We start from the raw sequence: 18378 nt of genomic DNA, 5'->3' as shown, positions 1-18378 counted from the left end.
TACAAAACATGACAAAAAACATACAACTCGATTTTACTTCTCACGTTTCTTCAGAAAGACATTTAATCAGAAACAAGAATTGACATTTCCAAACTTATGAGCTCCACAACCATTTTTATACATCCATTGCTTTTTGGGAGCTGCTTAGCAACCAATCAAAATAGTTGCATATTTGATTAGATGAAAAACAAAAAAGAGAGAAAATAAACCATAGGTCCATAGCTACATCCAAGGTTAATATGAACAGTAAGATGCATTAAAGGTTTTTGAAAAGTACAGAAATCGAATTGTGAACACTCAGGCAAACAAAACTTCTGGAGAGCCTTTTGCTGGAAGCAATCAATCAAAAGTACACTTTTAATGCAGCAGGACTTCCTAGACCAACCACTAAAATGCACAAGAACATTCCGCATGAACAGGATTTGAGTTTTGGTACACATCTCATGACTGAATATTCTACTCCAATTTCCATAATCCGAGGTCAAAGTCAGATATATCATCAGAAACCTACTCACGTAACATCTGAGGGCCACAATGTAAAAACACCAGATCAGGTCAAGTCCTCCTCCAGTGATTGTAGTCCTAACTCAAGTAGGAACCGAGTTTTCCTACTCATTGATGCTTACCAGATCCCTGATCCAATTCTTGCTTGCTTTTGCCTTTCTTCATTTTAGCTTTAACCCGAGATTTGGTTACAAGTGTTTGCACTGTGTTGGCAAAGTTCCCAACTGCCATGATTATCAAGAGGATCCCACAGGTGATCACCTGCCATTGCACATGTGATTAATCCATATTTTGAGGCAACGTAAAAAGAAAAAAGCATTGCAGAACCACTTAATGATGTACAAATAGACCTACCTGCCACTCAGATATAACACCAAGAAACGCAGTTTTAAGCAACAGTAGTCCAACATATGCTTCAAAACCCTGAAGCCAAGAGTAAAAGATTTCTTCTTAAGAGATTTAAGTAACAATATTGTTCTTCACCCAGTGATGCAGAGTACAGAAGATTAAACTTGTACAGATGCAAGTCATCCCTAGTAAGCCATAAATCAATTACATCCAATCCAACAGGGTTGCACCGAACTAACATGTCTTAATTTGTTCCTGCTACACTTTCTGATATCAGACATTCAATCCTCTTATGGTTCCATTGGGCATGAAAGGAGAACAGGCATATTCATGTTCACCCAAAGTTACCACAAAATAATATAAGCAACTCAGAAATGTTCATAACTATGAAATGTCACGTGACTTTATGCATTTTTCAGCCCTTCAGCACTTGAAGTCCATTAACCTAAACCTAACAAAGGGCCAATAGACTTTGATTATTGCAAGCATCTCCTTCAAAAAAAATGTGATATACATGCACCATCCTGTTGAAAAAGTTCTAAGGAGAGCCTAAAAGGTTGAACAACATTGCCACTGAAAAGTGGTAATTATCAAAGATAAACACAATAGAAGACCTAGTTGAGTTCAACAATGTAAGTAACATGGCCCAATAATCAATTATAAAGTGTGAAAGCTTACATATGTCTTGTCCAACCTAATTCTACATCAGGGTGTGATCTAGAATATAAAAATCATCTGCGTTGACCAAAGTAAATTACCTGCAAGATGAACAGTATCGGGCATAGCAGCCATAACTGACCCTCCACTCCAGCAGTTTCACCCCACACTACGTCCATTCTGCCAGCCTACAAGTAAATGCAACAACTCCAGCAAATTTCAAATATAACATTCACCCAGAACCACAATAACTTTGGACCAGCGACTCATACACTATTTAGTTCTTTGCATAAGTTACTACAAAGTTGTTTAAACGAAATGAAATTACATAAAAATTCCCAATTATTTTAGGCAACATAATTTTTCTTAGAGATTTACATCCACAAGATATAGAGAAAAGAACAAAAACATACACAAAAGGACAATTATGGCATTCTCTTATACCTTGCCCAAAGCAATACGAGTATACAATCTTTGTCGTTGATATCTATTCTGAAGAAGCATGGCAATTCCTTGCATGATTGCCCATTTCAAGTACAGTAGGACTCCTTTCTGCAAGCATATTGTCATTACCAATCTCTATTTAAAAAAAAAAAAAAAGAAGAAAGAAAACCCTAAAATGGAATTAAAGCAAGTGATTTTTTTCCTAGACTGGAGAAGTAAATGCATGTTTTATTCTCTAAGTGTATGTATTAGTACCTGCTTCTGAGCACAATCTGGCCCTCTTTCTATCTCCCAAGTAAGACTTATAAGTGCCATTGCCATTGCAAAGTAATGATGGTATATCCACCTGCCCAAAAAAAAAAAAAAAAATTCATGACCAAATTGGTTAAAAACTAGCTATTGCTTGAAGGCTTGACATGCCACAGAGGAAGAAAAGACAATGTATTTTTTTGCATTTTCATTTGAATTTTGTCATTTTTGATATGAAGGAGAACATCTTTGTTATAGGGGCATCAAAAATCAAGTTTCAGCATTTACAAGTTGAAGACAAAGTAACTAGTACAGAACAGGAAGGTCAGAGAACAAAAATCTAATGTAAAGACACTTGAGTAACTGTAATAGTGCAATTCAAGTAAAACATCCAGTCCCTTGTTGAACAATCAGGTCCAAGAAAAAGCCATACTACCAATGTCTTTTGTGAAGAAGAGTTTTCCCTTTTGCTGATTCTTTTTTTGGGTAAGAAGCAGAAGAAATTGTACAACTAATGACACAGAAATATACACACGCACACACATATTTAGATATTAGCTCAAGCCATTATCCATGAGAACATCAAAAGTGTCAATTTAAATAGCTATTGAGGATGGTTAAAATGACTCAGTAATATAACTGATTTATTGGAATGCTCAACTAAAGTCTAGTTTCCTCAGAAGGTGTGACTTGTGTTTCAACTCTGCACTCCATCTTTACTAGCAAATTACCCACTCTGTATCAAAGTTTGTGCCCTTTCATGTTATTGCTCTCTAGCATCTGATTCACATTTCTATATATCGATGTCCTTGTGGAATTCAAGAAGAACGGAAAGAATCTTGAAGCATTCCATAGATGACAAGACTATGAACCCAAGAAGGGATTTAAAAAAAAAAAAAAAAAAAAAGATTCCATGTAAAGCAGCAGACCGCTGAATTTGATTACCATGGGCGAATATCACTTCCATTGACCCTCAGTATGTTCTCTCGTAAAGCCAAACCAGTATAGAGATATAACAACCAGGCCTGAAATAGATTATCAAGAGCAAGGTTCTTGATCATAAGTTCAAAAATCAGCAAAGAAGAACCTAAATCAATTAAAGACTGCTACCTGGTAAAGTTGAACTGGCAATGCCGGAAGACATCCATTCCAGATCCACGACCTTAAAACAATTAGCAGCAACGGGAAGAAAAGGAACAGATATGCTGTTCTATCCTGTTCAAGAGAGGTTAAGAGGATTTTTTTTTTTTTCAGTCATTAAAAAGGGCAAAAAGGATGCCACCTAAGTTCTACTCTAGACAACTGCATTTTGTTCACAATCAAGATCAAATCATAATCAGATTCCCCTTCTAAAATAAATTTGACACACTCCAAGAAGTGAGGAGTCAAACAAACAGCTGAAAGTTTCTGATTAGGCTTAAGTCAGGAGTTCAATTTCTATACACTCCCCCCCCCCCCGCGCCCCGGATGACTAACAAGAAGTTCCCTAAATCCTGGTCCAAGACTTCTCATCCAAAGAAATACAAAATCAAATGTGTGTCGCGGGCATGCTAGGATCACTGTCTGGCTAAGAATTAACCATGGAGGACTATCTTGCAGCAAAGAACTATCAACTGTGTCAAAAATCTAGTGAACAGCAGATACAGCTTCAAACTTTACCTTTAAATCAACCACATGAAATGATCAACAAAACAATCCAATATGACTATTAAATCCTACTTTGCCAAAACTGCAATTCCACAATCAATAACTCTAGCTAATTTCAGAAGGAAAAAAAATCACATTGGGCTAGTGCAAAAAGGAAAAAAAAAAGGGGGGGGGGGGTTACATTTATGAAGAGACTGAAAGAAGACATACTCTAAAGCTATTGTATTCCTCTTTGACTTTCAACTGAACATCCTTCCTGTTTGCGCGAACATTAATTGGACCAAGAAACATCCTTAAGAACCGCCCTGCAATTGAATGCAACCCGATCTATATATACACTTGGCAGTTGGTTTAATACGTGACAAGCAATGTGAAGTATTCGATATCTTTATCTTCGCGGTGACAAGCAGGTATGGAGCAATTATGGAAAGAGCATGTGGGAAGAGTACCAACCATGAGATTTGCTGGGAAGAAATGCGGCAGCATCTCCTTCATTCAGTAGATACCTAGCTCTAAAGAGTTCCTCTTCCAACTTAAAAAAAAAGGAGGAGAAAACAGCAAAAACTTGAGTCTCAATACATGCACATATAAATACAAAACGTAGCCTGCCGGAAGCTATTAAATTAGTAATTACAGGATGATCAATAGTTTTTTTAAAAAAAAAAGGAAAATAATAATAATAAGAAGAAGAAGATGCGGTGGAAAAAGGACATTACTTTTTCGGCGAGCGTCGAGTCGAGGAGGAGATTGGATTTCCTGATGGAAGAACGGAGGGAGTGGATGGAGGAATTGAGGGAATTGGCTCTCTGACGGAGAGAGTCTTCTTCGCGAGAGGTGCGGGAGATTAAAGAGGCGGAGAGGTCCTGGAGCTCCTTGGCTTGCTCCACCACCCTAGAGACTTGCTCCACCAGGGCGCGGTCGGAGCTGGAGATGTCGCCGACCGTAGTGTCCCCCATCTGCCCGACCCGATCAAGATTCTATTATTGAAGAGAAAGAAAGGGAAAAAAAATTATGAATCTAGTAATGCTTTCACCACGCAATCCACCTCCCCCGCCCTGCCCTGTTGATTTTCCCAACTCCGAGGTTTTCTCAGTTTATTTATTCGAGATGGTATGCGTAATTTCGTGCATAAATATTTTTTTCAAAAAATATTCAGAAAAAAAAAACATTTTTTTAAATAAGTAGGTAGTACTAGTAGTGGTAGTGGCGGGGGCAGGTCGGGGGCGGGTGATTGGTGGAAGAAAGAAATACAACAGTCAGTATTGTACTCCGTACTAACCACTGCTGCTACTTTATAAAGGGAAGCAGGTTGAATTAGAAAAGAAGGCGGTGGGTGCGGTGCTGTTAGGGAAAAAGAAACCTAGGGCGGTGAGCGGTGGCTGGATTGTGTACTCCACTCCTATATTGTGTCGCAGGCATAAACTGCTGCTGTTATTATTATTATTAGCTTCAAAGAAAATTTTATTATTATTAATTTTTAAAGATCGGACATTAGGAACAGGTTTTATATCATCCATCGATCTAAATTGGATGGATGAAAATTATCTTTCTTTCTCGCCATCTTATGAATCTTGTCTTACCCTTTTTTGTGTTGATGAATAAATGCACAGTCAGTTTTATTATTATGTTTCAGGATTGGGACTAGCGGATCCACATCCTCTGTCAGTTCTATGCTTCAGTTTTATGTTGCGTCAATTTTTACGGTTCTATTTTAAAAGGTACGCTAGTTTTTCCTTTTTTGGTGGGGGGAGGGGGTGGTTCCCAGTTCCAACTTGCAGCCAACGACTTAAGAAGTCGCAGCAGCCACACAACGGACGCGTCTACGAGTCGGTCGCATGTACGAGTACGACTTTTGGCGGAAGGTTCTTCCGGTACTCTCCGGCCAGCGAGCAGGTGGCCTAAATCGATACCTCCTCCCTCCACCTGCTCTTTCCTTTCCAATACCTCTTGCCTTCCCTACAAATTCAATTTTACACCCCCAAACTAGTCCAGCATCTACGACTACGAGAGGCCATCATTTTTGCTGCTGCACTGCAAGTCTGCAACCATTCCTTCCTCTTCTCCTTAGCATTAAATTTTTGGCTGTCAGACTCAAAACATGTGATCCCTCCCGGGCATAGAAAGGATAAAAGAAAACCCAAATGGTTTCTTCTTCTTCTTATGAATTACTTTAAAGAAAGAAAAGAAGTTTGGATAAAGATAGAATCTTGAGCGATCGTAGTTAAAGTGAGTGCTTTGATTCATCATAATATCATCATATTCATATTGCTAAGCAGAGAGGAGAGGAGGAAGGAATTTGTGTACTATTTATAGTACTTGCAAATGCGCCGCTTTGAAAGGCGAATGGCATGTTTAACCTTCAATTGGACAGTCGAAAATAAAAATGTACTCGCACTAAAATTTTTTTTTAAAAAAAAAAAGGAAAGAAAAGTTGCACTCAAATGCTTGTTTATGCCTTGAAATTATAATCAAGGAAAAATTGCATAAACCTCCCCTAATGTTTCTGACACAAACACTCACATTCCTTGTAATTTAGAAGATAGCACTGATCACCCTTGAATTTAAGGATTGTGTTGCATATTCGGTTCATGTCAGAAAAGTTACCTTTAAGGAGTGAGATCAGAAATTTGTGCCAGATTTACCCTTTATGCTGTTTGTATCGAATATGCAATTAGTTAGGATATAAAGTAAATTCATACAATTTATTGTTAGCAATAGATCCAATTTCCTCCTAAGGAGGTTAGTGCTATTTTAGAAACCAAAGAGGCAGTGATTGCTAATGTTAAAAGCCTCAGGGGAGGTTTCTCCAATTATCCCTATAATCAAAGGCTCAAAAGGGGATATGAATGTAAAGTTTAAGGGGAAGTTAGTAGTGTTATTTTTAAAATCTCAGGGGAGATTAGTGAAAGTGTTAGAAACCTCAGGGGAGGCTTCTGAAATTACTCCTAAATTTTATGTGAAATGCACAGTTTCCCGTCTTTTCTCTTTCTTCCTCTTTTCGAACCTAAACAGGCCCTCTTCTTATCCCTTTTTCTGTCCTAATCTCCCGAACCAGGTATTATTTTTTTTTAAAAAAAAAGGACTAGAAGTAAAGAATCCCAAAGTGGAGCAACTACTCTGAATTTGAGGGATGATGGGTGCGACCCTACCATGGCAGCATCTTGTACCTTCAAAACCCATTGGTCTATGTCCAGCCCAGAACCACAAGCAATTCATCCCTCTCCATTGCCAAGTTTCCAAAGTACAGGCCTTTAGGCGCAGCGATTTTGATGTTTTTGCTCGGCGCATAACTTCCGGCGAGGCCTGGAGGGACGCCTGGCGGAGGGCCAATGATGGCTTCGAACAGCTCCTCTACGAGACCAAGAAGACCGCCGAGCGCCTAGACCGCCAATACTCCGTCTCCCGCCGCCTCTCCGCTGTCACTCGTTCTGCTGCCGACCGTACCCGGGAAATCGATCGTGAATTCGAGCTCACCCAGCGCTGGCGGACTTTTTCTCTCGATTTCAGTAGGAATTGGCCGAGGGTTTGTATTTGTGCATCCTTTTTCCTGGCCTTTTCTTTTTCTTTCCAGTAACAAGCATTTTCTCGTCTTCTACGTTTTACAAGATGATGCATGGTCAAAAGATTGTTGCTTTTTTTTTTTAAAGATTAATTTAATAAAGACATTGAAGCTTTATTTAACTTTCCAAATTCCAAACAGGTCGTGCCTACTGATAGTTTTTCTTTCCAAGCCTGTTGAACTAGTTGAATTTAACATACCATGAAAGCATTTTCTGAGTAGCACGATCTGTTAAATGTCATATTAGCTAATTAGTTCTCAGATTTTAAGTCACTTGTAGCCGTTTTAAGTGAGCGTTTAATAATCCCATTGTTCTGTTCTTTGTGGGGATTATTTTTGCAGAACAGAAAGCAGTTCATTGATTTTCTTGACACTCCACTGGGAAAAAGTTTTACCGTAAGTATCACTGTATTTCTTTACCTTAGTTTTGGATTGAAATTATGTGCTCCAGCATCGAGTAATCTTCTTCATTAAGCATCACAACTTGGAGGCTTGAAGTGTTACGTGTATCTTATAATCCAAAGATTGGTTGAATTTTTTTTAGTTCAAGGGCTCTTTGCTGCTTGTCTTGGGACATTTTTATTTGATATCAGTGATAAGTAAGTTAAATCTTCTGAAAGTTTAAAGGTTTACTGCTAACAGGCTTAACCAAAATCATCTTTTTTTTTTCTTGGGTAAGAAAGAAGAAATGCATCAATATAAAAAAGCTAAAAACCAAAATCATCTATGATGTTTAAGGTGTAATGGAAATTGGCTCAACCAAAATGCTCAGTGGAAGCTTGAAATTAGGTTTTCTGCATACACTTTGGCCCTAATATTTACTTATGTCAACAATGCAAAAAAGTTTTTGTAACATCATATATGCTAAATCATAAATCTTCTGGCTAGACATCGACAATAAAAATTTATATAGCTAACTGGATGAATATAAAGGAAAGAAATCGAAGCAGACCTGCATACAAAGAAGAATGTTATAGTTGCATAGATAATTGATATTTCTGTTTGTGGCTTGAATCTATTTTATCTGTCTCTGTCCCAGGTCATGTGGCCCATACCCTTCTGATATTTCTATAGTAATAACACGCTCAAATGTTAGCATGTCATGCTAAAATGCTAATATAATTTTCTGTGTGTAGACAATTTTCTTCCTGTGGTTTGCTCTTTCTGGATGGCTGTTTCGTTTCCTGATATTTGCAACGTGGGTGCTGCCATTTGCTGGTCCTCTTTTAATAGGGGCTGTCGCCAACAATCTTGTCATCAAGGTAAATGGAATTCTTTGGTGGCTCTTTGCAATTGTACATCAGGGATGAGAGTGAAGCTTTTCCTTCCATAAGTAGTTTACATGTGAATGCACATTGGATGTACTCTTTCCCTCAGGGATGTAGGGCTTTAACAGAATAGTTTTGTTCCTTGTGGCAGAATTTCTGTGCCAGGAATAATTTACTGATTTGCATAGAATTACCATTTACTGAAATGTGACTTCTTAGAAGAATATTACCTAAAAATGCGTCTGTACTTATCGTGTTTGTATGAGCAGGGAGCATGCCCTGCATGTAGGAGACAGTTTGCTGGATATAAAAACCAGACGGTTCGTTGTGCAAGTTGTGGAAATATAGTATGGCAGCCTCAAGGTGACTTCTTTTCAAGAGGGAGCCAAGGTTCGAGTTCCTCTTCAAAGTCTGAACACGATGTAATTGATGTTGAGTTCGAGGAGAAATGAACTTCGAATACCAAGTGGCTCCTCTGAGGGTATCTTTACTGATGATGTCTTCCAAAACTAAGATTGATTTTCAGATCTTTCAACTATGAATTAAAAATACCAGGTGGCCAGACTCGGTCTGCATCCACTGAGGATGTCATGCAAAAATATTTAAGGAATTCAAATGTTTTAGCTGTGTATTTAGTTGTGCTTGGCAAAAATTCTTCCTCCTCTTCCTATAGTTGTGCATTGTGGTCTCTGTATGGTCAGTGTTGCTATTTCTGTAGGTGTAAAAAAGTGTTTAGAAGAAAGGTGATGAATGCATAAATTGACTGTTCACAACAACTGTCCTTGTGGACCATGTCACTGTTCCATTAAAGCGGGGAATAGTCTTTTTGAGTTTTTCAATTTTGATAAATACGTCTTGCTTATTCATTTCTATTTTCCGCTTCATGGAATTTCTGTAGAATTGTATTCAATTAAATAGGACATAACAGAAAGAAAGTATTAAGAGTCATGATATAGGGTATTTGATTTTTGTAATGTTTCTCTTGTAACTGGATGGTGGATGGTAAAATGGTTGTGACTAATTAGCTGACAAATGGCTGGTTGTAATCTTTAGGGGCTGGGAAATGGTTGATGTCCAGATGTTCTATTGCTTTTGATCTTCAAGTAGTAGCTTGATGATGCCATTGTTTTGTCCACAAACTGAGAAAGAAGTATCCCTCACCTTCCATTGTTTCCCTGATATGGATAAGCTGTTTAAATGGGACATACAGAAAAGAAAGTATCACAGCCATCAAGCTATAGGCTAATTGATTTGTGTTTTGTTTCCCTTGGAACTGAATCATGGATGGTACGATGCTGGTGACTTCTTAGCTGAGAAATGGCTGGGGTTGTGCCATCTTTAGGAGACTGGAAATGGCTGATATCCAGATGTTCAATTGCGTCTGATCTTTGAATAGTAGCTTGATGATGCCATTGTTTGTCCTCAAACTTAGGAAGAAGTATTCCTCGCCTTCCATTGCTTCCTCGATACAGATAAGCTTGTCTGGAAAAGGAAAAGGTATTAGGTTTTATGTTAGGCTTCCATTGACCCTATTCTTTTGTTTCGAGAAAATATCCATCTCTTGCGAACTGCCTTCCATCCCTCATAACCAGAAAATGATGACAAGAAATATATCAGAGACCTAGTGACCTACTAGCCATAAGCCCCCCAAGGTTTGGAAAGAGGGATTACAGGGGGAAAAAAAAAAAGAGGAGACACAAGTCAACGACTGGGTGAAAGGGGTTATTTTCCTTGCTGACAAAATCAGAAATAGAATAAATAAGGCCATACACTCTTTCGAAATTGATAGGGTTCCTCCAAAATACTTCTTCTTGAAGGACAGTGTGATTTGTTTGGGCTTTGAATGTATGGTGACCCATTTGTGTTCTCTGCGACCTGCATTTTATAAAACATCAGTTTCACAAGCAGAAGTCCTTTTATGTTGGGTATGTTCTTGCATCAAACATTTCCATGTGCACGTCCTTTTATAAAACATACACTTCTCATTTACCTGATGGGGTGATTATACATATCTCAGTGCAAGCTCTAAGCAGCCCTTGGATCCTCAAGGAGTCTGCCATAGTTCTTGATTTCAGAATTGCAGCACCTCTTAAACCTGATAATTAGGAGCTATTCCACATCATCTATCAAGTTAAAGTTCCTAAGAGTCGATGAGTCATTTACTTAAGAGGGTCATAGCAAGAGGAAGAAATGTACAAGAACGGAAATGCAGTTGGACAGAAGAAAATTTATTAACATTACATGTTGATGTTGTTGCTGTTACTGCCATCATGTCAATAGGATTACCGATGGCCAGGCCAGAATTGACTGCAGATGCAAGTTGAGCTCTATCTGCACCTAAAGATTCTGCTGCCTCAGCACATACAGTAGTCATCAATGCTGCTGCAGTAGCAACAGCACCTCCCATTTCCTCGTATATTGCCCTTGTTTCACCATTGCCTTTTCGGTTGATGTTTTGTGCTTCTGTGCTGGTACTGGTTGCAAAGCGTGCAATTGCTGCAGCAAGCTCTGTAAGTGAAAGTGCAGCATGTAGTTTGGCCGTGTGGCATCGAATTTCATCTTTCTTCTTCTCTTTACAAGATCTGAAGAAGCCAGAGAGCGATTTGCCTTTTGGCCATCCTTTCACGTGATTCAAGTTCATCTACATAACCAAAATGTACATAATATCAAGATGAGGAATGTAGAGTACAACTAGATGATTTTTAACCTATCCTATGAGCATAAGAGCACTGGACTAGCTGTGGGGAACAAGGCCGGAGCACAAATTTGGGAAGAAAAAACGTTTACTAACTTGAATCTCTTTTCTAGAGAAGTTGGCATTCAAAGAGTTGTAACACAGGTCTGTTTCAGTTGAATATCACCTGGCAAATTTCTTGCACCTCCAAGGCTAGGGATGACTGTGAAATCGCTGGTTATTACTACTAATAAACGAATGAATTCCTGAACATTGATGGGAGAGATTGATCATTACTCTACTGAATTTCTCGTTGATTATAAGCACTTGGTTCCTTTCTGGGGTGTGCTTCAATGCTTCTTCTGGTTGATTTTCATGATCTTCTGCTCTGGCCCTGTCATACTGGGCAAACGAGAGATTCTACAAATTCAATGCCACATTTTGTGTGTACCGATTATAGCTCAGAACTCGGTGAACTTTGGATCAAATTCGGTATGTGCTCATTACAAGTTCAATGCATATTCACCTAGTTCGAGAAAGCATGAAACTACTAGCAGAAGGACAAAAGAGAGACTGAAGTGGATTAATGTCAAAGTTTGGACATGGGGCCACCACTTCATGGTTGCGGTCACGGATGGATCACAATCTTAGATGGTCCCAAACACTCCCAGTTTCTTATGTCTTCGTTGTTAGATTGTTTCTTCATTGGGTCAGTGAACAATTTAACAGGACGAACTTGTTAAGTGCGCATCGTTTGTGCTACGCATGTTTTTGGGAAGTAGCAAACTCACACTTGAAGGAAATAACTGCAGGAAGTTGGAGGCAGAAGGACTCCATGGTCTGCACAGGAACTCCATTGCACTGATAGGGCTCTCAGGAGTATCCATTGGTTCTTCAATTTGAGAGGCCAGAGCTCTTTTTGTGGTCTTAAAGTGCTTTTGAGCTCTGGTCGAATACAAATCCTCTGGGCTGCCAGTCTGAGTCTGACACAATTTCATAGGAGGATGATAGTTAATTAAGAACGCAAGTCCGTGGGAAGGAATTGGAAGATAAGATACTGCTGTATGGACTCGTGTGAAGGTAATAAAACTCACGTGACGGTGGAACGACAGTGGCGACGACTTGTGTTGAGTTATGAGCGATGTTCCCCTTATTCTCAATTCCTCCGGCGCTTCGTCCATGTCAAGAACTAGCTATTTCACCTGCGAATTGTGATCAGAAAATGCTGAAGAATGAGCCAAAGTTTCCTACGACAATTGAATATTATTTAGAGAGTCAATAAAGCTCTACATTTTTCCCGTGTAGTTTGCGAGACGGTAACGACTGCACCTATAAAAGACATCCACTCAATGTCCTCCTGGGTGTGCAGTCAACTCGCATCAGATTCAGAATCATGCTCAAGCAGCAGGTTAATGCTTTCAGCAAGAAACACGAATCTCTGTGCATGCAAGTGCAAGTGCAGCATTCCCAGTTACCTTTTTAACCGGTAAGATCGATCAAAAGCTTGGCTGGTCGTCGTCTCATCTCTACTCAAACCAAGAATCAGTAGCGATCCCAGCACTACAGCCTAGACTTTGGTTTGAACGGAACTGGAATGTACTGTGAGGAATATAAAAGAAGCTTCTGAAAGAGGAAAGCTGTATTGTATTGGCCAGTCCGAAGGATATAATGACCAAGCGACCGAATTAGGAACGAAACGCAGTGATTACAGGGGTGGAGGCCGTAGGACTACCCGCCCGGGGGGAGGGGAAAAAAAAGAAAAAATGGAAAAAGTGGAGCTTACCCCAACTGGAATTGTCCTTGTCTGGGTTGCGGACGATGGATGCTCATCGATTGTTTCTTGTGGATCTGGAAAACAAAAACTGCAACTGGAAGAAGCGAAGACCAACTGGAATTTTTATGTTGATGCTTAAGTAAGAGTTGAAGGGGAAACAAAGAAAAAATAACCTCATAGATTAGTAGTTTTTTCAGCTCAGGTCCATATGTGGATTGGTCTATTAATTTTAGTAAAGATTTTGTGTTGCATCGAATGCAAGGAATGTCGTGGTCTTGGGAAGCATGAGAAAGACGTAATTAGCCTACACATATAAAGATGCACTATATGCTATATACTCAACTGCAGTAGAGTAGCAACAGCCAACAAGATGGATGAATGGATGATTGGATGGCGATGTCCTCGATGCTTCTGTGTCATGCATGGTGCCCCAACCCCAAGGAGGCTCCCGCAGTTGAATCTTGAATGCTAGTTAACTATAGGCTATGGAAATGGAACTTGGACCACAACTTCACGTGTGGGAATTGGGATGGTAATGGTACGCTCAAATCCCTATTTTATTTTATGCAGAAAATTAACTAGGTGAATTGGTCGTATGAAACCACCGACCTTTGGGCTGGTCGCCTATATCACGTTCCAAAGAGTACTATAAGGTTATTTTCCTAAAAATACTATAACGTTGAGAAAAATTTTATTGTAATATCATTGTTGAAGACGCGTTAGTGAGAAAGAAGATAGTTAAAAAAAAAAAATGTTTTGAAGTTTTTCCAGAAAAAATGTATATAAATCAATGCATTGGTATCAAAGGATTTGTAGGCATCTTTTTGATATTGAGATTGCAACACAGCGATAGCCAAGTCTCTTTAGTGTTTTGATGATCAAGTTTAGGCTTAGATTTTTTATGGGACAATTCCATTATTCATTTCTCTCCTAAGCCCCTGCCCCAATAACGTGAGATTTTTTGAAGTTTCAAAACTAATAAAGATAAATAACATAGGATTTGTATGGATTATGTGTTTTTAGAAGTATTTTTAAAAATTTTATTGTAATGTTGTATTTTAAAAACTTTCACCCTAGATATATTTTCCAAGTTTTTTTTTTTAGATTTAAAATTTTATCGAGGCATTTATAAAAATTTTAAATTTTCCTATTGCAACCACACCCTAAATGATGTGATGTATATGAGATAAAAAAAAATGTGTTAAAAATTATATCTGTGATATAAACAAATAATTTTTGGCCAAATAATTGTTATTCAAACACCCCACAAATATATGTGAAATCTAAAAAGAGCGAACAAAGCTGAAGGTAAGGCGGCAGAGTTTTAACTTTAAATGATAAGACCCAACACACAGGCGTGGAGTCTTGAGAGTGGGCAGAAGGAATAGGCCAATCGGGCAACGGGGACGAGGCTTCCCTTCCCAATCCCTCAGTTTGAAATGTACCCGCTATAGTTGCCAAAGGGCCATAGTCCTTCGCGAGTTAGCCGATGAGTTTTTTATTTCCCCGGCGGCTCAAAGTCTATACACTCCAGCTGTCCTCAACGGATAATCCACCCCTAACAACAAGGATGCGTGCATCCTGTAAGAATCGAATCCATCGAAGCACCATCCACGTCTGGCAGACTTCGCAAGAAACTTGTACATTTTTTATAGGAGACACTATTGAGGCCTTTAAATTTGGGAAATCCAAGATAAAATACTAACTACTTCCGTTTGGATTAGCTGTTTTTGGGAGTGTTTTTGAAATTTTAGAGTATATTTTGAAATATTTTTAGAAAATATTTTAAAATATTTTTTATTGACACTTTATTATGAGATATTTGGTAAAATTTTAAAAAAATTTAAACTAATTTTTAGATTATCTTTTAGAGTACTTTGTTGTAACTTTTATTGTATTTGAAAAATACTCCAAAAACAGGAGATCCAAACAAAGGTAACGCGACAACGAGTTACTATCAATCAAAAATCACCTAATAATGTCACTCATTGTGATGATAGAATGATTCATCACGTGACATGCTATGTGACACACATGCGGTGCCCAATACCTTTTTGGAATCATATTGCCTATTAATACCCGGTATTAAAGCAGTTTTGACCTGCTTACTATTCGATAAAATTGCTTTTCTTCCAAATGTAATATGCCAATTCATAACCATCATTTATACCATATGTAAATTTTATTCAATGTAAAGAAATTAGCAGTAGAGTAATATAATGAGATGAAATGTAGTAGTAGTAGTGTGTAAATTTCATTCAATGCAGAGAAATTAGCCGTGGAATAATATATAATGTGATGAAAGTAGTGGTAATAGCAGTAATTTTATGATAAACAGTTATTCCACTTGTAAGATTTACAAATCGAGGCTTTCAGAATCTTGTGGTTGAAAGGTACGTGACACTAAGGTGCAGATAATGGTAATTTTGGCCGCCGACTTCTTCTGAAATCTCAATTAACAGATCGAACAACATATAATATATCGATTAACTTTTTATATACTAATAATATATATATTATTATTATTATTAATGTATGTATCATTATCATTACTCATCTCAATTTAATTTTTTCGGTGGGAAGTGTATGCACCGGACAATCAAGCTCTGAAAAAGCTCGCATCTAACAATAGAAAAATACACCATAAAATTAAGGGTTAAATGCAGAAAACCCCCGTGAGCTTTCATAGCCGTTGCACAATACACCCCGAAATATGTTTATAGGTACTTTACACCCTAAGAAAACGACCGTTCACATATTTCACGGTGAAACAAAGCGCGTGGCTTGCACTTTCTATCCGTTGAATTTGCTGACAGAATTGCCCTCTTTCCAACGAATATAATTAGTGATTGTTGGTGTGATAAATAGTGACAGAATTGCCCGCTCAAATTTGGTGTGATTTGTTAGTGTTGCTCATTAAATAGTGATTGTTGGTGGGCAGGTCTGCAAATGCAAAGGGATGAACATGCATTACCCAGTAAGTTTCTTTTTTTTTTTTTTCCCATTTCCCTTTTGGATTGAGTTTTTATGGCATCGTCATTCGTGGCTGGGTGCTTCATTTGTTTTCTTGATCGTTAGTCTTGCTTGACCAATTCTGCTTCTTTAATGTCTTTGGTTGAGCCAATTAGACTTTGAGCTTAAAAACAAAAATTTTTGGTGAGTTTATTGGCAAAAATGGTCATTTTGTTCTTATTATTTTTTTTCAAATCGACATATTTCCCGATCATTTGGTTGGATTTTGTTTTATATGGAGGAGTGCAGGCTTTTGCTTGCTGTGAAACTTTTATAATTGCATTCGCTGCAGTTTAAGAACCTTAAGAGACTTTTGATTATCTTGACCTTCACAAAAAGGTGGGAAAACAACTTTTGGGGACAACCTCTACCATTCTAATGGTATAGCGTATTGTTGACTCGTCCATATTACATATCTCATCAGCATAGCTAGCATGGATGGAATTGGGCTAAAGCATTACAATTCCGTAATGCAGCTATTGAAGGTGAACTGGAGAAGGCAATTCATAAAGCTGGCGGAATTCGTGATAGTAACTTTGGAGACTTGCAGAAAATTGCTTGGGCAAGAAGTAGCAGAACTGATAAAGGAGTATGTTTCTCAAACTCCAATTTATGCTGATATTTTGCATTACATGACCTGTTCCTGGCTGGTTGTTGGTCTCTCAAGATAATATACATTTCAGGTTCATTCGCTGGCTACGATGATATCTTTTAAAATGGAAATCCCTGAAAAGGCTTAGAAGGATGACCCCAGCGGAATTGCTCCTGCTAATTATGTCAACTCATATCTTCCAGAAAACATCCGCGTGTTCAGCATTTTACCATCACAAAGGCGAGTTTTTGTATTGTGTCTTTACCACTCATTTCAACGTCTTACATTTGTAGCTGTCTACAGGAGACACTTCAGTTTTCTAGTTAGTTTCCAATCTGATGCTTTAGAATATCAGACAATATGAATTTAAAGAGCGTGGTGCATTTGATTCATGAGCGCAACTCGGTTTTAAGTTTAAGCACCTAGGATATTGATATATCTGTATGAACCCTTCTTGCGTGGCTCTGTTGATATTATTACAGATAGTTTAGTAGAGAATTTGCAGGAAACAAGGAGAAATATTGTAACCAGATTGCAATATCTCTTTCATTTACTGCTGCCTGTTCAAAATTATGGAGTTCTTTGTTTCACGATGTTTTTGCTCTTACAATTTAGTGGCATTTATTTTATTTGGGAGATTTTCAGGAGCTTTGATGCCGGAAGGGAATGCGATGTCCGCAAATATTCTCATCTCCTTCCTGCTGAAATTATTGGTATAAAGAATGAATTTACTGCTGCCTAAGTTGATTTGCATTTATCAGAATTTAATGGAATCCTGAATTCTTTTGAGGTCTGTTTTTAGTAAGTAGACAGTCTACTATTCCTTGCTGAAGCTTTTGCTTATGCCACTTACTAGTTTGAGGTTTCCCTTTAAAATGTAGAAGGAAAATATTTTTCCATGTTCAGTAGAAGTAAGTCCTTAATAACACATTGATGAAAAGAATGTCAGTGTAATTCATGTTAGTATTTATGGTTCTCCGCCAGAACTTCACTGAAATTCGTTGAATTGTCATTGTTAACCTATTTCGTGGACAGTTCACCTAAAGAATGAATTTCGTATAATTATTTTGTCATTACGGGTGGTGTAGGGAGAACATCCTTTCTACAATAAGAGCCAAGTATAGGAAACAGTTACGTACCAGAAGTTCTAATATATGTGACAAGGGAGCAAGATCATCTGATGAGGAAGCAGCCTCTGAGTTTTTGAAGGGAAAGAAGTTGATACAGTTGACAAAAGTGATGGAGTTGAGCCTATCAATGGGCAAAAAGTTGCGCCAGAGTTAGTCAAAAGGATTTATGATTCTTGACCTTCTTTTTGTGAATCTCCATCAAGCAGCTATAGTGAGGATGGAAGAAGTTTGAAGAAACAAAATTCTGCTTTGCCAATTGCACGATGGTTGTATGGACCTGATGAGAGGGATAAACTTAGTGCTGCCCACTTCAAAAAGATTTTTCAGTGTTATTGTGGAAAGTTGGCGCGCATGTATGGTATGAATTATGCAGAGATCTCGATTTGCGGAGCAGAATTGCCCTCTTTCCAACTAGTTAATGAGCAACACTAACAAAGGGTGCTTTTGTCCGTTCAATTATTATCTGAGGATAAAGTTGTCATTTGTGTGATAAAATAAACGGTGTGTAAAGATTCGTTAC

The 18378-nt window shown here is 38.2% G+C and overlaps 4 protein-coding genes and 1 pseudogene across 4 annotated transcripts; 2 read left to right on the top strand and 3 right to left on the bottom strand.

The window, feature by feature from the left end:
- Positions 1-234: 234 nt before the first annotated feature.
- LOC113729829 (uncharacterized) lies at positions 235-5300 on the bottom strand. The gene is made up of 10 exons (XM_027254092.2): positions 4566-5300; positions 4303-4381; positions 4060-4154; positions 3313-3417; positions 3148-3227; positions 2209-2299; positions 1954-2061; positions 1611-1697; positions 859-927; positions 235-765 (listed from the first exon to the last, which is right to left on the bottom strand). Exons 1-10 carry the CDS (start codon positions 4803-4805, stop codon positions 613-615), a joined length of 1107 nt encoding a protein of 368 aa, XP_027109893.1. The 5' UTR covers positions 4806-5300; the 3' UTR covers positions 235-612.
- Positions 5301-6832: 1532 nt separating this feature from the next.
- Positions 6833-9542, top strand: LOC113729828 (uncharacterized). Its single transcript, XM_072077965.1, has 4 exons — positions 6833-7372; positions 7751-7804; positions 8545-8670; positions 8946-9542. The coding sequence occupies exons 1-4, from the start codon at positions 6980-6982 to the stop codon at positions 9126-9128; spliced, it is 756 nt and encodes a 251-aa protein (XP_071934066.1). The 5' UTR covers positions 6833-6979; the 3' UTR covers positions 9129-9542.
- A 205-nt stretch (positions 9543-9747) lies between these two features.
- On the bottom strand, positions 9748-11573 carry LOC113729825 (VAN3-binding protein). The gene is made up of 4 exons (XM_027254085.2): positions 10918-11573; positions 10667-10771; positions 10447-10551; positions 9748-10158 (listed from the first exon to the last, which is right to left on the bottom strand). Exons 1-4 carry the CDS (start codon positions 11315-11317, stop codon positions 9983-9985), a joined length of 786 nt encoding a protein of 261 aa, XP_027109886.2. The 5' UTR covers positions 11318-11573; the 3' UTR covers positions 9748-9982.
- On the bottom strand, positions 11564-13634 carry LOC140037158 (uncharacterized). The gene is made up of 4 exons (XM_072081355.1): positions 13134-13634; positions 12445-12552; positions 12142-12333; positions 11564-11752 (listed from the first exon to the last, which is right to left on the bottom strand). The coding sequence occupies exons 2-4, from the start codon at positions 12529-12531 to the stop codon at positions 11564-11566; spliced, it is 468 nt and encodes a 155-aa protein (XP_071937456.1). The 5' UTR covers positions 12532-12552; positions 13134-13634.
- On the top strand, positions 13114-18305 carry LOC140037157 (putative tRNA pseudouridine synthase; annotated as a pseudogene).
- Positions 18306-18378: the final 73 nt, after the last annotated feature.

This window comes from Coffea arabica, chromosome 2e (genome assembly GCF_036785885.1).
Source record: "Coffea arabica cultivar ET-39 chromosome 2e, Coffea Arabica ET-39 HiFi, whole genome shotgun sequence".
NCBI lineage: Eukaryota > Viridiplantae > Streptophyta > Magnoliopsida > Gentianales > Rubiaceae > Coffea > Coffea arabica.
The sequence above is the reverse complement of the archived record's forward strand: the minus strand, read 5'-3'. Positions and strand labels throughout refer to the sequence as shown.